At 43.2% G+C, this 22,909-nt stretch overlaps 1 protein-coding gene across 2 annotated transcripts in view; it reads right to left on the bottom strand.

Annotated features, from left to right (window-relative positions):
• LOC310872347 (homer protein homolog 1-like) overlaps nt 1–22,909 on the bottom strand; it is a 48,211-nt gene that overhangs the window by 9,551 nt on the left and 15,751 nt on the right. For both annotated transcript variants that reach the window (XM_083784136.1, XM_083784135.1), the window contains 3 exons: nt 19,561–19,653; nt 18,210–18,370; nt 800–956 (listed from right to left, as the gene is read on the bottom strand). In XM_083784136.1, the coding sequence (XP_083640262.1) occupies nt 800–956; nt 18,210–18,370; nt 19,561–19,653 (411 nt within the window). The remainder of the gene's footprint in view (nt 1–799; nt 957–18,209; nt 18,371–19,560; nt 19,654–22,909) is intronic.

Raw genomic sequence — 22,909 nt, 5'->3', positions numbered from 1 at the left:
TTACATTTAGATTTTAGTTTTAGTCCTAGTCTCTTGAATAGTTTTCATTTAGTTTGTCACATTTTAGTCACCTGGAATGTTTTAGTGTTAGTCTAGTTTTAGTCAACTAAATATCATAACACTTTAGTCGACTAAATCTACAGTTGGTTTAGTAGACAAAAAAATATTTTTTCAGGACTTGATGCCGTCGTAATTACTGTTTTTTACACTTGCTCAAAATAGCCGATCTACTAGCTCACAACGCGTCGCAGGCTATTTTCAGCATGATGCAATCAATTGTAAAATGACTTATACTGGATCTCTTGTCCACTAGTCCCTTCCTAACATTTTAGTCTAGTTTTTATTTGTTGACGAAATGGTCAGTAGTTTTAGTCATCATAGCTTAGTTTTCATTTAGTTTTAACTTAGTTTTCGCCAGTGGGATAAAGATTATAGAAAAAAGAAGAAGAAAAGAAGACTCCTCATGCATTGAAGGAAGCATGAGGAAGCATGAGTTCAAGTCCGTTGCTCTCCCCATGTCCCCATATATGGGGACTAGGTTGGTGGAGGGTGTGTAGAGCCCAGGATCACATTAGATGATTGACACAGGGGTGAAAAATGGGTTACAAAATCGTGGGATAAAAAATATATTAGAAAAAAAAAGAAGGAAGCATGAGGTCAGTCCGTTGCTCTCCCCAGGTTGGCACTGGCAGGGTGAGTGTAGCGCCCATGATTACATTCAATAATTGACACTGCAGGGTGTGACAAAATGTGTGGGTTAAAATGGAAGAAAAACAGATTGTGCATGTTTCCCGCTCACCCGTTTGTGTAGTCTCTCGGCCTCCTCCTGGTAGGCTGCCAGCTGTTGCTTCCACTGTTTGACGTTAGCCGTGGACTCTAGCAGCGCCGCCGTTAGCTTAGCATTGTTCCCCTTCAGCGCCTCCAGCTCTGCCTCCCAGTGCTTGGTCATGGTGGGACTGGAACGCACGCACACATGTACACACGCACGTACATACACACGGACAAACACGCACACACGGACACACATGGAAATGTTGTTTCTCATTATGGATGAATGTGCACATGTCGTGTGTGTGTGTGTGTGTGTGTGTGTGTGTGTGTGTGTGTGTGTGTGTGTGTGTGTGTGTGTGTGTGTGTGTGTGTGTGTGTGTGCGTGTGCGTGTGCGTGTGCGTGTGCGTGTGCGTGTGCGTGTGAGTGTGTGCGCGCGCGCTTGTGTCTGTCTGTCAGCCCAGCCGACACATAAATGTTTCAGGGCCTAAATGTAATGTCTAAATGTATGCTTCCACATCTTCTGCGCTCCCTGGGAAAGTGGTGTGCGTGCGCATGCATGCATGTTAAAAAAAAAACTTACAAAAATGATTTGTGCATTTCAAAATGGTGTACATTGATGACAATAATATAGCATTCTAGCTGATCTTGAGGCCTCACTTTCATCTTCAATATGTACACATGCTCAAAGTCAAATCAAATCATCGCTATATGGGGTGATCATCAGTTCACACAAACCCGGAAAGCCGCGGGCATGTAGGAGGGGCTAGCGCCCCTCAAAAACAACCCCAGCCGGCCTCTTGTCTGTTGTAGACGGAGGGACGTGCACACATATAGACATCATAGGAGAAAGGGGGCTTCAGCCCCTGCCCTTTTACCTGTCTGTATAACAACTGCCCTCTCCAGACCACTCCTTTCCATGCCATGCCGGAAGGCGCAGCATTCAGGAGAATTCCTTTTTTTTCCCAGAAGTCTCCTGAACTTGGAACACAGCATTTTGTTTAGAAATCCAGGTCGTATACACCGCATCTCCACTATAGGTAAAGAGTGCTGGGTTGCGCCCCGAAAATAGCTGATCTTTAAGCTCTCAACTTTCGCTATTTTTGTCCAAAAGTGCCATCTTAACGGGATGTCAGCCCCTGTCCCTCTAACACTCTGCACGTCCCTGCATTGAGGCGACATCCCAAAGCCTGCACCCAATCGTGCAAGGACGCGCTGTGATTGGACACCAAATCTTAGGTGTCCCAAATCAGGAAAATGCGGAAGTAGAGCGTTCTTCCGAGTGCTTCAAAATGCTACTGAGCAACTTCCATTGAAATGAATAGCTGTCACTCCTGGTCCACTCTCTAGCTTTTATACTGTATAACTCTATGGAAATAACACACTGCTGAATATACAACCAAGCCGGTAATACAAATTTGAATGCTTACTAATTTCTTGCTAATGACCGCTCGGCGCTCGGCTCAAACTAATCAAAGGCTCGGAGCAGCTGCTGCTCATATCAATCAGTATCCATTCCAACATGACGGCCTCGTAAACAAACACGCTGTGTCGTTTACAACTAAACGTTGCTCTCAAGAATGTTTTTTTTTTAACATTTGAAGCGAGAAATACAGTAAGCTAGTGTTGCGCCCAGCACACTTTACAGAATAGAATACTTCATTACCGTATAAGTAAACAAAATACTTTGTCTCTTTACTTTGTCCCTTTTAGTACATTACAAATTTAATCTCTCATGATGACTAAAATGGATAGAGAACTCTCTTCGTGATCAAGCTGTTGGCCATTGCTTTTGAGGTCCAATCCTGGCATATGCATCTACGTTGAGTGGCCCACATTTCATGTCAAGGACCCCCAAAGTTATATGCATTTGGCCGCGAACCACCCATCTAAAAATAATTTGTTCCAGGGACCCTGAGAAGCAAAGATTTGAGTTTTCCTTTTTTTTCCACACATTTTCACGATTTCTTTCAAAAATAGCAGATCTTCAAGCTCAAAGTGACGCACACTGTGAGATTTTATATCTGCTATTTTTGAACAGCCAAAGTATAAAATAATCAATAATGGATAAAGTGGTTAAAATCTAAAATAAAACAGACCCCATTTTGGTGTTTTAAGCCTTCTGGATCGGAACCTCTTTTGGGGTTCTTGTTGCTATGTACAGTATATAGCAGCAAAAATATTTTTGTAATTTTTGAATAAAATATTTGACATTTTTCATAAAACTTAGGTCAGTATTTAGAAGGCGTTTTTAGAATCGGCCTCAGTCCGACTCCTAAATGGGTTACTATAAAAGGGACATTAAAGTCTACATATACATTAGAATTAAAGGAAGAACAATTCACCACTTAATTTGATGCGCTACAAACACTATATGAACTCTTGAGTAGCTAATTGCTAAGTTAAATGATACTACATCATTGTTTAATAATTAACATAATGTTACACCCTAGTAGTCTCAAAGGAAGAACAATTTACCACTTTATTTCAAGAGCCACGAACTGACCTGATCAACTCATCACGCATCATAATAAATGAGGATTATAATACTTGTTACACTAGCTTGTTGTGTACAAAGGTGGAAAGCGTATTTACTGAGGTACTTTTACTTTGCTAGAGTATTTCCAAAACTTTTACTTCTACTCCACTATCCATCTCGGATCCAAATATTGTACTTTTACTCCACTACATTTATTTGAAAACTTTAGCTACTCTGTAGATTTTGATTATTATTACAAAACATACATTAGCCACAAGCTCATCATGCATCGCGTTGCGTCGCAACGCAACGCATCCATTCTTCCATCCATCCATCCATCCACGCACCCACCCACCCATCCATCCAACCATCCATCTACCCATCCATCCATCCATCCATCTACCCGTCCGTCCGTCCGTCCGTCCGTCTATCCATCCATCCATCTACCCATCCTTCCATCCATCCATCCATCTACCCATCCTTCCATCCATCCATCCAACCGTTCGTCCATCCACCCATCCATCCACCCACCCATCCATCCACCCACCCACCCATCCATCCATCCATCCATCCATCCATCCATCCATCCATCCATCCATCTATTCACCCACCCACCCAAGCTCACTTGTGACTATTGTATAGGCAAGTGTAAAATCAGCCATTACGACGGCATCAAGGCCCGCCGAAATACATTTCCGTCGACTAAATCAACTGTAGATTTAGTCGACTGAAACTAGACTAAACACTAAGACATTCCAGGTGACCAAAACTAAATGAAAACTATCCGAGAGATTATGACTAAAACAAAAAAATCTAAATTTGCTGTGAAAATCAACAGTGCCCTGCATAGTATTATGAAAGTACTTGTGGATGCGTGGACTCCCTCCCTCCACCTCACTGCATGCCCCCTTTGATGTTTCTCACTGCGGGAGAGTGGGAGACGAGCTCTTACATAAACCCCACTCAGCCTGTCAGCGTGGAGGAGACCTAAATGTTCTGGAGTGCAGAGCGCGCGCACGCCCACGCCCACGCATGGTGTGGTAACTCCTCCAAGCGACACGCACAACAGGACGCTCAAACACACTCACACACACACACACACGTACACACACTCACACATGTATGCACACTCACACACGTCACACACATACAGTACACACACGTATACGAACACACTCAGAAGAGATGCTTATAGCTCGCTCCAAGACAGACAGACAAAAGGTTTCCTCTGTATGTACGACCTTGAAACAATGGCGGTGTTCTTGTTAGTGCTTCTCTGTGATGTTCACACCACGCATATACTTCCCACTCAGTCAGCAGAGAGAGAGAGAGAGAGAGAGAGAGAGAGGGACCACACATCTCACGCCCAACTCCCACCATGCATACATGCCTCCTTCTTCTTACAAAACCACTGTGTGTGTGTGTGTGTGTGTGTGTGTGTGTGTGTGTGTGTGTGTGTGTGTGTGTGTGTGTGTGTGTGTGTGTGTGTGTGTGTGTGTGTGTGTGTGTGTGTGTGTGTGTGTGTGTGTGTGACGCATAGGCAGGAGATGACATTTCATCCTACACACACACACACGTGCCGTTGTTGTACTACATCATCATGCATTGCACACATGCTCTCGTCAGGACACGCCGCTCGCTCTGCCACCAGCACACACACACACACACACACACACACACACACACACACACACACAGCAACAACACAGAGCAAGGATCCAGAGCGCAGGAGACAGAGAGCAGCGTGGAAGGACAGGAAAGTATAGAGACATGCTGCGTTCACGCGGGGCAGATGCAAATAAATATACAGCCTGTACCGTTTATACTTTCAATGGAAGCCGGCGACATATGGAGATATACAAAGATACATCCTCAGATAGCTGCTGCACAAGCTACAATTAACAGCTACAAAGCTATACAAGAACGTTGAGCTGGTTTCAACTTTCAGCTATAGAAAGATACAAATACAACTGTGTATCTTTGTATATTTTTTGCATCTGCTCGTGTGAACGCAGCATACGTTGGGTTTGGGGGGGGGGGGGGGGGTCTGTTTGCTGCTGGGGCGTACAACAGAGAGGGTATAACAGATCTGAAGTCTGTTCAGACACGCAAGGGAGGGAGGGAGAGCTCAGAGAGGTAAGCTATAGCTGCGTCTGCTTGTGTCTGTTACTATTAACTTACTTTAACTTTACTTCACTTATACTCACAGACCGTTGTTTTTGGCAGATTTTAGTTTAGTCTCTTCAATAGTTTAACATTTAGTTTTTGTCACATTTTAGTCACCTGGAATGCTTTAGTGTTATAGTCTATAGTTTTAAGCGACTAAATATCATAAGATTTTAGTCGGCTAAATCTACAGTTGATTTAGTCGACTAAAATGTATTTTGGTGGGCGTTGATGCCGTCGTAATGGCATACACTTGCTGAAAATAGCCCACAACGTGTCGCGTTGTGAGCTTGTAAATCTGCTATTTTCAGGATGCAAGTGTAAAATGACTCGATCATACTGGATCTCTTGTCCACCAGTCCCTTCCTAACATTTTAGTCTAGCTTTTATTTGTTGACGAAATTCTCAGTATATTTAGTCTTAGTTTCCATTTAGTTTTCGTCAGTCAAAAAAGGTAGTCGACGAACATTTCTCGTCATAGTTTTAGTCGACGAAATCAACACTGCTCACAGAAGAGCTCTCGTTACGGCTGTGTTCACGTCTGTTTGATTAAACCAGTTTGTTTAAAACTTTGTTAGGTTACAGTGCTGTTTGTTTTAGTGTATATATTGTAAAATACTGAGTCGTTGTCGAATGTTATGTTTTCTTCTGCTTTGTGTCACGGTACGCTACTCTGCCCTTGGACTTTGTCTGTGTTTTGGGACTTATTACTTGTATTTGTGTTCTGTACCTTATTTTGTAATAGTGTTCTGTGATTTCATGTCTGCCTTGTTTTCTGTCACCTGCCTTGTCTCACCTCCTTGTATTAGTGTAACCCTAGCCACCTGTGTTCTGTTGTCTGTTAGCCTATCCCAGTGTTGATTGTGTGTTTCAGTTCACCTGTGTGTAGTTAGTCTTGTCTATATATATGCCCCATGTGTTTTCAGTTCCTTGTCTGTTCGTTGTCGCATATGATGTGGTCAGTACCGTGTGTGTATTCTTTGTCCTAGTAAGTCGTAGTTATTTCCAAGTTTATTGTTCGTAATGATTTCTTTGAGATTAAAACCTCTTGAACATTCACTTCTCTGCCTGGTCTGGTCGTTTTGCATTTGAGTCCTATACCTCCGTGTCCACACCGTGACACTTTGTCCCCAAAATGATTAATGACCAATTAAGAACGTATCAATTATGAATAATAATTCTACAGTGTGGATGTGCTATAGGGCAAAAATACCACAACCTTTTTTTAATCTTGTACTTTGCACACTATTGTCTTTATGTCGAATGATGTGATAATTATACTCAACTGTGCCTGTGGTTCCTTGTCTTATTATGTCTGTTTCATCTAACAACCACAGCAAAGTAATTCCCACACATTTTTCTTCCAATGAAATTTCAGAACTTTTCCAAAACATTTCCAGGATATTTAACCCAATTTCCAGGACTATATACTGAATCCGCACAATTAGCGCTCATGCGCTGCAGCTGCACAGGTCATGTGGCAAACATACAGTATAAGCTTATATACGCATCACGCTGAAACGAACTGTGAGCTTGTAGATCTGTTATTTTTGTCACGCCCTATACATTATGCTGCAATCACGCAGCCCGTTGTAACAAAAACTACTTTTGTTGTCTAAAAATGTATTAATTGGAAATGCTTTTTTTATTTACAAAATAATTCCCCCAAAAAATGCATAGTTCATTTTTTTCCAGGACCCTTGATACAATTCCAGGACCTTTTGATCCAATTCAAAGCTTTTCCAGTATTGGAAAAAAGTTATTTCTACTAATTTCAAAACCTTTCCAGGAATGTCATGACCGTTGGAATCCTGCCACATGTTGCTATAAACAGTGGTTCCCAAAGTGGGGTCCGAGGACCCCCAGGGGTCCTTGAGGGAGTTCCAGGGGGTCCCCCAGCTAAATGATAGTTTGGAACCGAATGGACCCTTGTGGGTCTTTTTTTTTAAACATTTCGGGAAAAAATCTTGAAAGTCTGAGAACTAGAAGGCATTTGTAGAATCTTAAAGGTGTAGTGAAACGGAAATGGTGGGCATTTTATGTTGAAGTTTGATGATTAAGTTTAAAACTGGATGTCATCTTGAATGAGATTAAACACGGAATTGTTCTTTAATCAAAACCAGCTGTGTTGGAGGAGAACGAAGCTATGGGAATCAAACTCGTGAGCTTCATTTTTATTGGCTTTTATTGATTATCCATACAAACATATTTGTATCGACTTTTGATATAAAAACACAAAAATTAGAATTTGCCCATTTTTTGGCATCCATTGTTAGGTATGCCCATATGATGACCACGGATATGGTCTAAAACTGTGAAAAACGTATTTTTCATTTCACTACGCCTTTAACGGGATATTGTCGGGGGTTGTCTCTCGTCATTTCACACTTTGCTGCATTGCATCAGAGTGAATACCAGAGAGAGCATGTATATTGTATACTATCCATGGGTAATTTAATTTATGCATGTATGTAAATGCATAATGTATGAAGTGTAATCCGTTCTAATCACCACATGCTGAGTGCCAACAGGTGCTGCAGGTAATCCTTCCATGACGCACGCACGCACGCACACAGGAAGCACGCAGCATGGGACCGTTGTCATAGCAACAGCAAAGGAACACGTCAGGGTGTGTGGAACGGTGACCTATGACCTGTGACAGCGGTTCACAACCTTGTCCTGGATCAGGGCCCACTTGTATACCAGATTCTACAAATGTCTTCTAAATCATGACAGTTTTCAGAAAAACTTATGTTTCTATATAAGTTGTTCTCAAACTATTTCATGTCAAGGACCCCCAGAATTATATCTAATTGGCCGCCGACCCCCATCTGAAAATATGTTGTTCCAGGGACGCCCCCAGAAGCAAAGATTTGAGTTAAAAACGTCTCTGAAGGAATAAATATTCAAAGATATTTTCACGATTTTTCAAAAATAGCAGACCTGCAAGCTCGTAGCATGGCACCAAATGCTGCACTATGAGCTTGTAGATCTGCTATTTTTCAATAGCTAAAGTATACCATAATGCTTAACACACCAAATGGGGTTCTCGCCCTGAATTTGTTAAGTTGACGATTAACTGTCACACATAAAATATACAGTGTTTTATTGCATTGAACTTTGGAACGTTACAATTTTGTATGTAGCCTTTTAGGCTTCGTAATGGCAAACTGCACAGGGGCAGATATGACAACTAACTTAAATATATAAAGAAATCACTGACACGTTTAACAATAATAATAATTTAAAAAAAAAAGTAAATCACAGAGGGGAAATATTGTACTTTTATTCCACTACGATTCTTTTTTATTCTTTGTATTACAGTACGTTGAAGATTTTGATTAGGGTTAGGACTCGATACATTTTTCAATAAACTTAATTCTACTCCTTTTTCGAACATAAACATAAGTTAAGGATTATATGAAAGATCATTATTATTTATTTTTTTGACGCTTTTTTGTTTTAAATAAACACATTTTCCTTTATTTCCTTTGTCTTTTCTCATTTATATTTTAACATGTTTGGAATAAATAAATAAATGAAATGAAATGATTATTATTATTACAAAACACGATTTAACCATGCACTTCAGCCCTATTCGGCCATTTGAAAACAGCCCGATCTACAAGCTTGCATTGTGAGCTTGTAGATCTGCTATTTTCAAATGATTTCTTTTTTTTCTTTTTACATTTTACACTTTTGAAAACTTGTGAAATCTGCACTCAAGCAATTTGTTTAATTATTACTTTGTAAAAGAGTATTTAATTGCACTATGGATACTTTTATGTAAAAACATGCAAGTATTTTATTTCCACCACACGCTTGCCTCGAATCACACCGTCATCCATGTATAGCCTATGTCACTCTGCCTCCCTCTTCTCTCTCTCTCTGTCTGTCTGTCTGTCTGTCTGCTTTCTATCTACCCACACATGTGCGTTACGTTACGTATGCCCAGTGCCCATACACACACACACACACACACGGCTCACACGGCACGACGCTGACGAGGGATCTCCACTATGATGGAGACGGAAGGAGAACGACAGAAGACCCAACGCAGAACGCCATTGTGTCCGTCCTCTCTTTTCCTCTCCTCTCATTTCTTAATACCCAACAAATACCGTCAAAATAAATAAAACAACAGAGAAAGTAGTACTGCAGCCTTTTATTTATTTACTTAAGTTATTATTATTATTCAGTATGAAAATCAACTCAGTAGAGCATAATGTAATGTTGCACCATTACGTCATCTCTCAGAGACTCCTGTGCTGTGATGTGCGGTGCTGTGCGTGCGCGTGCGTGCGTGTGCGGTGCGGAGAGAGAGAGAGAGAGAGAGAGCGAGAGACAGAGAGAGAGAGAGCATCCGAGTTGTCTACACCAGTGGTTCCCAAACTTTGTCATGTCAAGGACCCCCAAATGAACACTTATTTGCCCGCGGACCCCCATTTGAAAAGATGTGCCAAGGACCCCGGACCCCCCATAAGAGAAGAGATTTGTATGGTTCTAGCTGTGATTTTCAACCATTTTCATTTCAAGGGCCCTCAGTTTGACATGCGTTATATATAGGCTACGGACAAACCTCAATTTAATGGGATTTCTATCTCTGGAACCCAATTTATATTGTAAAATCAAAGTTAATTTAACTCTGAGAGTGTACAAATGGAACCAAATGGACCCATTATTTGGTTCCATTTGTACACTCTCAGAGTTACAGACCCATAAGGGTCCATTTGGTCCAAAACTATCATTTAGCTGGGGACCCCCTGGAACTCCCTCAAGGACCCCACTTTGGGAACCTGTGGTCTACACAGTATCTCCCACCACCAGCATCATCATCTTCTGCATCTAATTGGGGGGGAAACGGTGGCAGTGAGCAGCGTTTAGAACGCCCCCACGCTGCTCAGAGAGTATATCCTCCAGCTCAGAGTGGCCTCCCGCTAACCAGAGCCATAGAGAAAGACAAAGTTACGACAAATCCGTTGGCGATGGCGGCTCTTCTACATAGACTTCTATTGAGAATATGGGGACAACAAAATAGGGACCAGAAGTAGGCAAAAATGCATTGGACGCGAGCAACAGCCCAGCTTTAATGATCTTAAATCCCTTTATTTTAGATTGTTTTGTAGTAATAGTACAACATAAACATTACAGAGACTTTAGTTGTTGTACAGTACTTTAAAACAGTTGGCATGTTGCACACATGCCTAAACTTGCTCTTATTTGCGCCACCCCCGTTGAAAACAATGTATTTCCAACTCCAGCTTGTCCCTCTCCGGGCTGCATGAACAGCGCCTCGTGCTCTCGGTTTCTGCCCCCTCAATGTCGTAACTCTTCTATTAGATGGCTCTGCCGCAAACCAGCGCCAAATGCCACAGAGAGAGTCGACCCCCTCAGGCTCAACGCTCCCACGCTCCCTCGCTGCATTAATTGACACATCAGCAGCCTGCTAGTGGGAGTTCTCTGACAGCAGAGAGATATTGTGGATAATATATTTTACATGTAAAGGTATATAATACCGTATTATACCGTGGCAAAAACAGCCAAGGTATTGATACTGTAGGTATTTTACTCTCAAGTAAAATTATTGTTAAGTGCCTTGCAATCGTGAAGCGAGGAACGCAGGTGTTGTTGCCTGGATCAACGACAGGTCTACTCCGGGTCTGTTGAAGAGGGGTGCAACAACGCAAGCGTTTGCTTGTTATCTCTCCTATACCAACATCAATACCAAATAAGATTGTTTAGTTTTGGGTCTGAGTGGCTAAAATGTAACCTCAAATGCAGAATAAACAATGGGCCTTGATATGAAAAGGGTTGAACACCTCGGATTTAGGTGACTAAAATCTTATGATATAATATAGTCACCTATAAGACTAGACTAAAACTAAAACATTTCAGATGTACAGTAAATGGAACAGAGCCTTGGTCCCACCACCATAATCAGAATAGGGTCGACAACGTGCATGGTGTCTGGTTGCTATGTGTAGGCCCCTATAGCTCACCAGAACTCCACTTGCCTCCACACGTCCACAGACTATTTATTCATAATCATAAGTAGTATAATTATACGGCCAAGGTTCTAGGCTTATTATCCCGCCCTCAATGTCTTCACATAATTGTACAGTTAATTAGGACTTAGTCGTCAAACAACGACACGCACCTGCCACCTATGGTAACATCATTCTACAGGCCACAGGTTTCTGCGTCACCCCCCCCCCCCCTCCCCTCCCCTCCCCTCATTGGTAATGGTATAACACCTATAGTAGAAAGGGCCCGAAAATAGGAAGAGTGTTTCTGTGTGCATAACATGAGCCTATTGGTCAAATCCTATGTTATTTGAATTGATGCGGAAATCGCAAAAACGACGTGATTGATTGATTGATTGACATCTTTAATTAGTAAGAAGTGTTGGAAGGTTCTACTGTTATATGTTGTTGTTCACACAAAGTTAGAATAAACTTCACTGTCCGTATAATATACTTCATTTGTGTGTGTGTGTGTGTGTGTGTGTGTGTGTGTATGTGTGTGTGTGTGTGTGTGTGTGGGTGGCATCCATGTGTGTTTCTGCAGTGAGTTCATGTTGGGGTGTCAGTGACTCATGCACACAGCCTCTCTCTCTCCCTCCCCCTCTTCATCTCTCCCCTCTCTCTATCTTGCTCTCCACTCTCTCTATCTCTGTCGCACCCCCCCCCCCCCCCCCCTCTCTCTCTCTCTCGCTCTCACTCTCTCTCTCCCTCTCTCTCCACCTCCCACTACACTACTACCTCCAGTATCTTGTATAAGTGTTACATAAACGCTGAATCAACCTTTAGGGCTAACGAGCCTCCACAACACCTCGCCAGGAGTGTTAGCCTTTTGGGCTAACGAGCCTCCAAACACCTCACCAGGAGTGTTAGTCTTTAGGGCAAATGAGCCTCCACAACACCTCGCCAGGATTGTTAGCCTTTAGGGCTAACGAGCCTCCAAACACCTCACCAGGAGTGTTAGCCTTTAGGGCTAACGAGCCTCCAAACACCTCACCAGGATTGTTAGCCTTTAGGGCTAACGAGCCTCCAAACACCTCGCCAGGAGTGTTAGCCTTTAGGGCTAACGAGCCTCCAAACACCTCACCAGAAGTGTTAGCCTTTAGGGCAAATGAGCCTCCACAACACCTCGCCAGGATTGTTAGCCTTTAGGGCTAACGAGCCTCCAAACACCTCGCCAGGAGTGTTAGCCTTTTGGGCTAACGAGCCTCCACAACACCTCGCCAGGAGTGTTAGCCTTTTGGGCTAACGAGCCTCCAAATACCTCGCCAGGAGTGTTAGCCTTTTGGGCTAACGAGCCTCCACAACACCTTGCCAGGAGTGCCAGAAACATTTACACAACATTCTGACCTCTACAAACCATAGTTATATAAAGGAGTGCGGACCGGAGTGCCAGCCCCTGCAACAGCTCTGGTGGAGTGTGGGGCTGTAGGCTAATAACTCAATCAATGTCATATAAGTGTCTGTGGCGAGTGTGCAGTGGGCTCTCCCGAGTCCCGACAGCCAGGTACGTTCAGAAATCACAACTACTACTGCACAGTGCCCCGCTTGTTTTTCACAGGCTGCAGCTGCTCCTCTGTTCACAATCGTGACAGGTACCGCCACAACTGGTGTACTTTACATACAGTGGCCCGCTGCGCTGTTTATAAGCCAAAGTACTGTCTGTGTGTGTGTGTGTGTGTGTGTGTGTGTGCGTGTGCTTGTATGTGTGCATGTTCATTTATGCAAATCCCTGAACAGAAAGCAGCGGTAGGCTATTTAATTTTTTTATATATTTTTTATATGATATTATGTTTCATTCAAAATGTTATAACAAATTATTCATTATTGATAAAAGGCCATAATGAACAGAATGCACTTTCCCCTTACTGCACCAAAAAAAGAACAATAAGATCATTGGTTATCATCATACATCATCACATTCCGGCCAATCACAATTGGCGGTTACAATTTTCTGCCCTCAATTTTTATCGTCAATAATATGTAACTTTGCTCAGCCAATCAAATGGGGGTGATCAGCCAATCAAATCATCGCTATGGGGTGATCAGCCAATCAAATCATCTCTATGGGGTGCTCAGCCAATCAAATCATCGCTATGGGGGGTGCTAAGCCAATCAAATCATCGCTAAAATGCACAAAGCAGGGCATATACTGTAGGAGGCCCCTCAAAAGAAAAAAAAGCATAATTAAAAAACAAAGCGTTGCTTCAAAACCAAGGTGGGTACCGAACCAAAATGTGTGTTCACCATTACACCGCTAATGTGACAAGGTGTTGCATGCTGGGTAATGTAGTGTAGACCAGTGGTCCTCAAAGTGGCCCAGGGGTCCTTGATGGAGTTCCAAATTATTTTTTACAATTAAACATTGGGGTCCCAGAGATAGAAATGCCATTAAATGGGGGACCGTAGCCTAATTCAGGTCAAACCTGGGGGTCCTTAAAATGAAAATGGTTGAGAATCACTGCTAGAACCGTAAAAACCTTCTCTTATAGGGGGGTCCCGGGGGGGGGGGGGGGCTCTGTGGGCTAACTAGTGTGACATGAAAAAGGCTTGGGAACCACTGATGTAGTGTAGACACCCTGGTAATACGTCACATAAAGCAAACATTCAGTAGCAAGCAAGATTAAATACACATGGGTTAAAAACAATAAAATAAAATAAAACTCATTCGTATTAGTGCACTGTAACACCCCCCCCCCCCCCCCCCCCCCCAAAAAAAGAAAGAATTACACTCATGTGAAGTGAGGGGTGCCCACTGGCTGTCACATGACGTCAGGGGGGGCATGCTGAAAAAGGTGGGGGGTGGTGGGGGGACGGGGGTCATGCTGATTTTAATTAAAAAGCAAACGTTTTTTTTTTTTAAACATTAATAGTTCATATAGACTTCAAAACAAACCACACAGGCGCCTGGTATTGTTAGACTTGGCAGCCGCATAATGACGTCACGTGGGGTGATGTTTATTTCAAACATTAAAAGTCCATAGATCTGGCTTCCACATGACGTCACGTCTAAAATGCTCTAAACAAACATTACAGAAAGCCATAGACTTGGCTGCCACATGAAGTCATTCTGAAAGCCAGAGGTTGGAGAGGGGGGGGGGCTATAGCGCCCCTCAAAAACACATGAAAAAACAAATATATATATATATATATATATATATATATATATATATGGCAAAAGTCTTTCATTTCCTGAGAAGCATCTGGCAGTTATAGATGTGCATCTGTTTTCGCTGGTCCTTAATGTCGACTGACAGTATTTATCAGCATGTATGGACGTCACAAACGTCATTCCAAAACCCTTCCAGGCTAAATCCTGTCTGTGTTTTTTTCTGGTGCCCATCGATCTGATGGATGGCCATCATTTACTATAATGTAGGTACACTCGTATAAAATAAGGATTTATGTACAACAACAACCAAAAAAAAGGACGATAGACACATTTGGCCCCAACCTCCCTCAACAACACCGATAGCACACACCTACATATAGGGGCCCTATTTTTCGCCAGTGCCTTACTCCTTATTTATACTTATGTGGTGACAGTGGTGAACACTGCACAGCTATGTAAAAACCCGGACGGCTTGATCACATGCATGGACTCTATTCTAGGGGGAATCTCTTGATCTGCTGCTGAGAATAGCTGATCTACAGCTCACTATATATATATATATATATATATATATATATATATATATGCGTCATGTTGCAGCACGTTGGACGCTTGCAGATCGGCTATTTTTGGTAGAGAGTTGGTGCACAGAGGAGTGAGAGAGAGAGAGAGAGAGGATTTAACCCATTCTGGACGGGTTCTTAAGTATTATACTTTAGCTATAACATTTGCTTTAGCTATTTTTGAAAGATCATGAAAATGTGACGCATAATGTTATTATGTCAAAACCCACGTCAAAACTGTCCATGTGTGTGGGGAGGAAGGGGAGAATGTTTAGGCCTCTCGCAAAGATGCAAAATGATATTATACTATATATCTGTATATCTGTATACTGTATATATTGACATTTATACCACTTAAATGGTGTAAATGATCGGTGTCTCCAGATAGGGAAAATTGCCGATCACAGATATGGTAAACTAAATGGCCGATTATCGGAGCATCTCTAGTTCGGTTAGCTTAGCCTGAGGGGAGGGAGGGTTGTAACGAAGCTGCCATGACAAGTTGTTATGATTCCATCATTTCCATTCCAAGCGCTAGTCTAACCAAGTAGTAAACAAGAACCCCACGTGGATTTAAAACACAAGCTTTTAGCCAAAGTGCATTATATTTACGACATTAAAACCATGTGACTTAAACAATGTTCACAAGTACTTTAAAATATGGAACCTCCTCCGGCATTAGGTGAGTCGTTTTTTTGTCAGCCTGCATGCTGGCTAAACTAAAGTTGTGGTAGAGATGTCTGCGCGCACCAGGCAACATCTCTACGTGCTCCTCTGAGAACTATATAGCCTCAACAACGTTATGTGCACCCCTGTCCATACAGAACCTCTTCCTTCAAGGGCCACTTCGCCCCTTTTGCAACCAGATCTTATTTTCATGATGTTTGGGACTCGGGAGACAAGAAAGTGGAAAACAGGAAAGTGTTTCTTGTCTCCCAAATATCATTAAAATAAGATCTGGTTGCAAAAGGAGTGAAGTGTCCCTTTAAGAGAGTAGAGTATTTTGCTAGCTGCTAGTGAGCAAGGCATTTATAAATGACTGTGTGGCAGACTGCGTTGAGAACCCTCTCTCTCTCTCTCTGCATGTTGTTGACCTGTAAGCAGGCTTTTAACTGTGTGGCGACACAAGCGGTTGTTATGAGACAACCTCGGCACAGAGCAGATCGACACAGAGTTGTGATGTTGGCAGAAGTCAGGATAAGGACAGCGTTAGTGAAAGCCTATCAGAATGAGATGACCCGACAGGCCTTAAACTGCCCCCTGGAAGAAGGAAAGATATGGGAAAAGAAAAGTGGGCATGAATCCAGTGTTCGACTTTTAACGAGCAGCAGCACATGAGATAATACATTTTGAGTCACAAGAAGAAGACGTGTGTGTGTGTGTGTGTGTGTGTGTGTGTGTGTGTGTGTGCGTGTGCGTGTGCGTGTGCGTGTGCGTGTGCGTGTGTGTGTGTGTGTGTGTGTGTGTGTGCGTGTGCGTGTGCGTGTGCGTGTACGTGTACGTGTGCGTGTACGTGTGTGTGCACGTGTGCGGCTGCATGTGTGTGTGTTGCTTGATTTACTCCATATGACTGTCTCACGTACCCAAATAGCAAGCTCATAACGTGTCGCAGTGCTATGTGTTGTGAGATCAGCTATTATGTTACTGTACATAAAGCCTCATTTATAAACTGTACGCTATAAATAATTAAATAAATGTGTGTGTGTGTGTGTGTGTGTGTGTGTGTGTGTGTGTGTGTGTGTGTGTGTGTGTGTGTGTGTGTGTGTGTGTGTGTGTGTGTGTGTGTGTGTGTGTGTGTGTGTGTGTGTGTGTGTGTGTGTGTGTGTTTCCGCCGTAGCCTGAAAACCCACCTTTTCAGACTCCATCATGGCCCATAGCACTTACCCTAACCCCTTAGATAGCATTTCTGTTGGCTTAGATAGCATTTGACACAGACTTATAGCATGTTATGTAGACAGCACTACAATTGTATTGTATATAGTCATAGCACGCCATAGTACATATGTATAGCATAGTAGTGAATATGTATAGTTTATTATGTATAGTGTATGTATAGTTTCATCATATAGATATTCCACTGTTACCTTCTTAGCTTACGCATGTCTCATGATAAATGCTTTTATGTGATGTATTCCCATGCTTTTGTTCTTGCTTAAATGTAAATCGCTCTGGATTAAGAGCGTCTGCTAAATGCCTAAATTGTAAATTGTAAATTGTGTGTGTGTGCGTGCGTGCGTGCAGACTTTGTTTTGACAGTGCTTTTCTCCAAAGCACTTTACGACGTATTTCACACATTCACACATTCACACATTCACACATTCACACACCGATGGCAGAGGAAACCATTGCAAGGCATCGACCTGCCACCCGCTTTGAATGTTATCAGCCGATAATCATCAGCAGGTTACTTCATTATCATTCGAATACAATGGAGCCAGCAGGCTCGCCTGGAGCCGACTGCTTGCGCCACCCCTTACCCCTTATCCCTAAACTTATTTTAAAACATTTTTAAATAGTACAAATAGCCGATCTACAAGCCAACAACGTGTCGATGTAGATTGGCTAGTTGAACTATTTATAAATGTTTTAAAATAGTAAAAAATGGCAAATAAGTTTAGGGTTAAGGGGAAATGGGTGGCGCATGTATTCTCCACTGCGATTAGGAAACACGGAAGTGAAATTACTGCCGCTGAAGCGAAAACATTGTCAAACTGACCTACGTGGCCGGTTAAGACCGATATGAGGTTAGGGGACTTACGGTACGTGGGCCGGTTAAGACTGATATGAGGTTAGGGGACTTATGTGGCCGGTTAAGACTGAGGTTAGGGTTAGGGTTAGATTTTGGGTTAGGGTTAGTAATAGTCAGACGCCTCCGCATTTCTACTAGGATTGTCCCGATCCGATCACTTGATCGGAAGTCGCGGGGCCATTCACGGCATTTTCCAATCGGAATCGGATCGGAAGCATATATATATATCCATATCATGATATTAGACTGGATATTGTCTGTAATTTTTGATATTTTACTATTGTGATGTGGCGTGTGTATGTGCACGTACGCACGTGTGCGTGCATGTGCATGTGTGTGTGTGTGTCTCACCTGTGTGTGAAGGCCAGGGCGTTTTGCGTGGGCTCCGGCCTCATGGTCTCAGAAGTGGGCGTGATGGTGATGATGTCACACATCTCGTCCGTGCCGTTGATGTTCTCCATGGTGGGCGGAGTAACGGGGGTCAGCGGCGACGACAGCTCCCCAGGAGACTCCTGTGTGTGGTCAAGGACCAAATTGACACTAATTAGCCCCGCAGACCCCCATTTGAAAAGATATGCCTGCAGGGACCCCCCCCCATAAGAGGAGATTTTTACAGCTCTAGCAGTGATTCTCAACCCGTTTAATTTCAAGGACCCCCAGTTTGACATGCATATTCGTCTATAGTCTATAGACCCCCATTTAATGGCATTTCTATCTCTGGGACCCCCAATTTATATTGTGTAAAATCAATGTTCTCTGAGAGTGTACAAATGGAACTAAATGGACCCGTTAGGGTCCAAATGGCTGGTGTAAAGTACATTTACTCAAGTACTGTATTTTAGTAGTCTCTCTGGTCTCAAATTTGTAATGACCTTTTTTTATTTTTTTTATTTTTTGTATTCAGACAGCCAGCAATGGGTAAAACACTCCCCAAAAACATTTAGGCTCTCTGACACATCTAGGGGCATTCAAAGATTTTCCTAGAAGCTTTGTCATTGGTCGATTCGCTTGACTACTTCCTGATTGGTTAGTCATTCAGCAGTTTTTTTCTTTTTTTTTCGACCAATGACAAAGCTTCTAGGAACATTTTTGAATGCAGATTGTGGCCCCTAGATGTGTCAAAGAGACTAAATCTTTTTGGGAGCGTTTTAGGCTACTCATTGCTGGCTAAAAAAAAGGAAAAAAAGGTAATTAAAATATTGACATATTATTGCTTATAGCTACTTTAAGTAAAACATGGGAGTACCGCTGTGTTTCTACTTGTGTCTGCAGACGGCAGACGGCATTTTTCATCCTGGAGCCGCGAGCCTGCATGGCATTCCTGTTAGTCTCTGAAGATCTCAGATTCTAATAAAAAACGCAAGATTCGCTTCGAGAACGCTTTTTTCAGTCCTTTCAGTCAGATTTTTACAGCTGTGGGTATAGTGACGGATCTCACTCGACCACTCCTCAAACAGAGCATCTATTTCATTATTTCCATTTAGTTTTTTAGTAGCACGACCTTAAAATCTAGGATGTGCATTGTGGACAGCAACATACTATAATTACAGTATGGCTGCAGTCACATTAATCCATTTAGTACCAACGAGGTCGACTAGTGGATTTACTAGTCGACTAGTTGAATAGTCAACTAGTTGCTTAATGCCCGCCTAGGTCCAGGTCCTATAGACCGTGCTCGCTGGGTTAGTTGTCGTCATCGTACCTGAGAAGGAGAAGTCGCCAGCTCCATCTTGTCTTGGCTCTTCTCCTTGGCCAGCCGAGCCGCCTCTTTGTACTCTAGAAACTTCTCTGCAAACTGAGACACAAACGAGACAGAGCAGGGTTGATTTAAACTGGACACAAACGAGACAGAGCAGGGTTGATTTATCCGACTACAAGAAAGAAAGTTCGTCGACTACCTTTTTTCACTGACGAAGACTAATTATAAACTAAATGGAAAATGAAGCTATGATGACTAAAACTAGTGAAGAGTTAAGTCTTAAAAAGACAAAAAGAGTGGCAGCACACACTGATAGCCAAAGTGCCGATTATTTAATAGGATGCAGAGTAAGAACCAACGTTTCGGCAGTACAACTGCCTTCTTCAGGGTATATATACATACATAGGCTATATACCCATTTAGACCTGACTTTGACAGTTTTCTTGAAAAAAAACGATATGTTTCTGTATCAATGGTTCTCAAACACAGAAGCAAAGATTTGAGTTAAAAACGTTTGCTCTGAAAGAATATATATTAAAAGATTTGTGCCACATTTTCACGATTTTTCAAAATAGCTAAAGCATAACATAATGCGTAAAACACCAAAAGGGGTTCCGGCAGAGCCGAAGAGTTTGATCCATCCTCAAGGGGGCCCCCCCCCCCCCCCCCCCCCCCCCCCCCCCCCCCCCCCCCCCCGCCGCAGCGCGGAAAAAAATAAGTTGTTTTCGCTGGCACTTTTAAAGCAGCTTCTATAGGCCAATGTCCAAGCCAAGGTGAGGACTTTCAGGACTATATTATTATTATTATGAGAGAGAGCGAGAGAGAGAGAGAGGGAGATATAGAGAGATACGGAGGGAGAAAGAGAGAGAGATCATAGGCGGCGGGTGCGTTTTACCTTTTGTGTAGGCTACAGAATTGCGTTGGGGGGGGACTGCCGCCGCGGATTTATTTATTTCCCAAATGGTCTAAAAATGAGTTCTTTAGCATACTTTTACCAATGAATTAGCCTATACACAGACAGCGACTGATCAGCCTATTTTGGACGATATGGGTCTTTTCTCGAGTCAGTGTGTAGTCTCACTAGTCTGTGGTTAGGTCTCTTTGGTGAATTCTTGATCAGTGTTATTATGTCACGCCTCAAGAACAACTACAAAAGAAACCCGATTAGCACTTTTTAACACCTCTTGGACGGCCGGTGTCTCTCAAGACAGACTGTTGCCTGAGGAACAACAGGGGAGGCGCTGTTTTCCCGAATATTTGACGATGGGATTCTCAGATTGCCGGCAGAGAGGTCCAAAATGTTCGGAATTCCCAGAAAATATATAATGTAAATGTAAAATGTCCACGAAAATCTTCATGGGGGCCGAAAGGGGCCCTAGGATTCTTCATGGGGGCCATGGCCCCGTGGCCCCCACAGACTCTACGTCGCTGGGTTCCGGTACAGATTGGGTTAAACTGCCTCAACCAAGGGCAGTTTCAAGTGCACCTGTTTTTCTTTCTTAGTATTAGATTTTTGTTTTCTCGCAATGTCCCGCCCCATATTTGAATGCTGGGCCCTGGTTGGTTATAACCTGGTTCCAGACGAATCTGGTTGGCTCGTCACCATTTAGGCTGTGAAGTCCTCCCACAATTGAGAGGGGCCAGACTTCATCTGCCTATGGAAATATGCATTGAGAGGGGCCAGACTTCATCTGCCTGGGGAAATATGCATTGAGAGGGGCCAGACTTAATCTGCCTGGGGAAATATGCATTGAGAGGGGCCAGACTTAATCTGCCTGGGGAAATATGCATTGAGAGGGGCCAGACTTCATCTGCCTGGGGAAATATGCATTGAGAGGGGCCAGACATAATCTGCCTGGGGAAATATGCATTGAGAGGGGCCAGACATAATCTGCCTGGGGAAATATGCATTGAGAGGGGCCAGACTTCATCTGCCTGGGGCAATATGCATTGAGAGGGGCCAGACTTAATCTGCCTTGCATTGAGAGGGGCCAGACTTAATCTGCCTGGGGAAATATGCATTGAGAGGGGCCAGACTTAATCTGCCTGGGGAAATATGCATTGAGAGGGGCCAGACTTAATCTGCCTGGGGAAATATGCATTGAGATGGGCCAGACTTAATCTGCCTGGGGAAATATGCATTGAGAGGGGCCAGACTTAATCTGCCCCCCATGGGGAAATGAGAGGGGCCAGACTTAATCTGCCCCCTGGGGCAATATGCATTGAGAGAGGCCAGACTTAATCTGCCTGGGGCAATATACATTGAGAGGGGCCAGCCTTAATCTGCCTGGGGCAATATGCATTGAGAGGGGCCAGACTTAATCTGCCCCCTGGAGCAATATACATTGAGAGGGGCCAGACTTAATCTGTCTGCCTGGGGCAATATGCATTGAGAGGGGCCAGACTTAATCTGCCTGCCTGGGGCAATATGCATTGCAAAGGCAGATGAAGGCTGGCTATGCGAACTTGCGAAGCTAACACAGCCACACAGCTTTAATCTGCTATGAGGTCAGATGTGTAACTCCAGTCATTGGCGGAACGTGGTGTCTGACTAAAGGTGATCTCAGGCTATTTCAGTGATGGCAGAGATACAGTATAGACCTCAGAGGGCGGTGAACTCAACACGCACGCACGCACACAGTATTTATACATGCTACTTCTGTGTAGAACCAGTTGGTTCCATGTAGAACCTAAAATAAGTCTCCACAGACTATGATGTATAAAGTTATTTTCAATCTGTCCTATTGGAGAGTGATACGTAGATTGCAAAGTTAGTTCAGTCAGATATACTCGAGGGTTAGGCACAGACACTCAAAACTATAGTCATATAGGAAACGGTATAGCAAAACAATGTTTGTGTTTACACAAACCCGCAAAGCTGGACATAGGTCAAAAATGCGATAAACATGCTCTGAAAATGCACAAACATTTTCAAGATTTTCGAGTGGGCCTGATCCAGGGAAGGTTGAGGAACAGTGTTGATTTTGTCGACTAAAACTATGACAAAAACTATGTTTTTTTGCACTGACGAAAACTACACTAAAACTGGACTTACAGTAACGTGTAACTCAATATTAGTTGGCGTCAGTACGGGACAGAGTGCAGCGGCTTTTAGTCTAACAGTATCAGGAGTGCAACGGATTGGAAAGACAATCCTTTCCTAATGTGTCTGATGCACCAAATGGCTTTCAAATTATTCTGTTAAACTGAGAGGAGGCTGCCGACTGGACCAACATGTGTCGAAGTGTGTGCGTGCGTGCGTGCGTGCATGCGTACGTGCGTGCGTGCGTGCGTGCGTGCGTGCGTGCGTGCGTGCGTGCGTGCGTGCGTGCGGTTTCGGATGTTCTCAGAT

The sequence above is a fragment of the Protomyctophum parallelum genome (genome assembly GCF_964188405.1).
Source record: "Protomyctophum parallelum genome assembly, chromosome: 15".
Classification (NCBI taxonomy): domain Eukaryota; kingdom Metazoa; phylum Chordata; class Actinopteri; order Myctophiformes; family Myctophidae; genus Protomyctophum; species Protomyctophum parallelum.
This window is presented reverse-complemented; position numbering and strand designations above follow the sequence as displayed.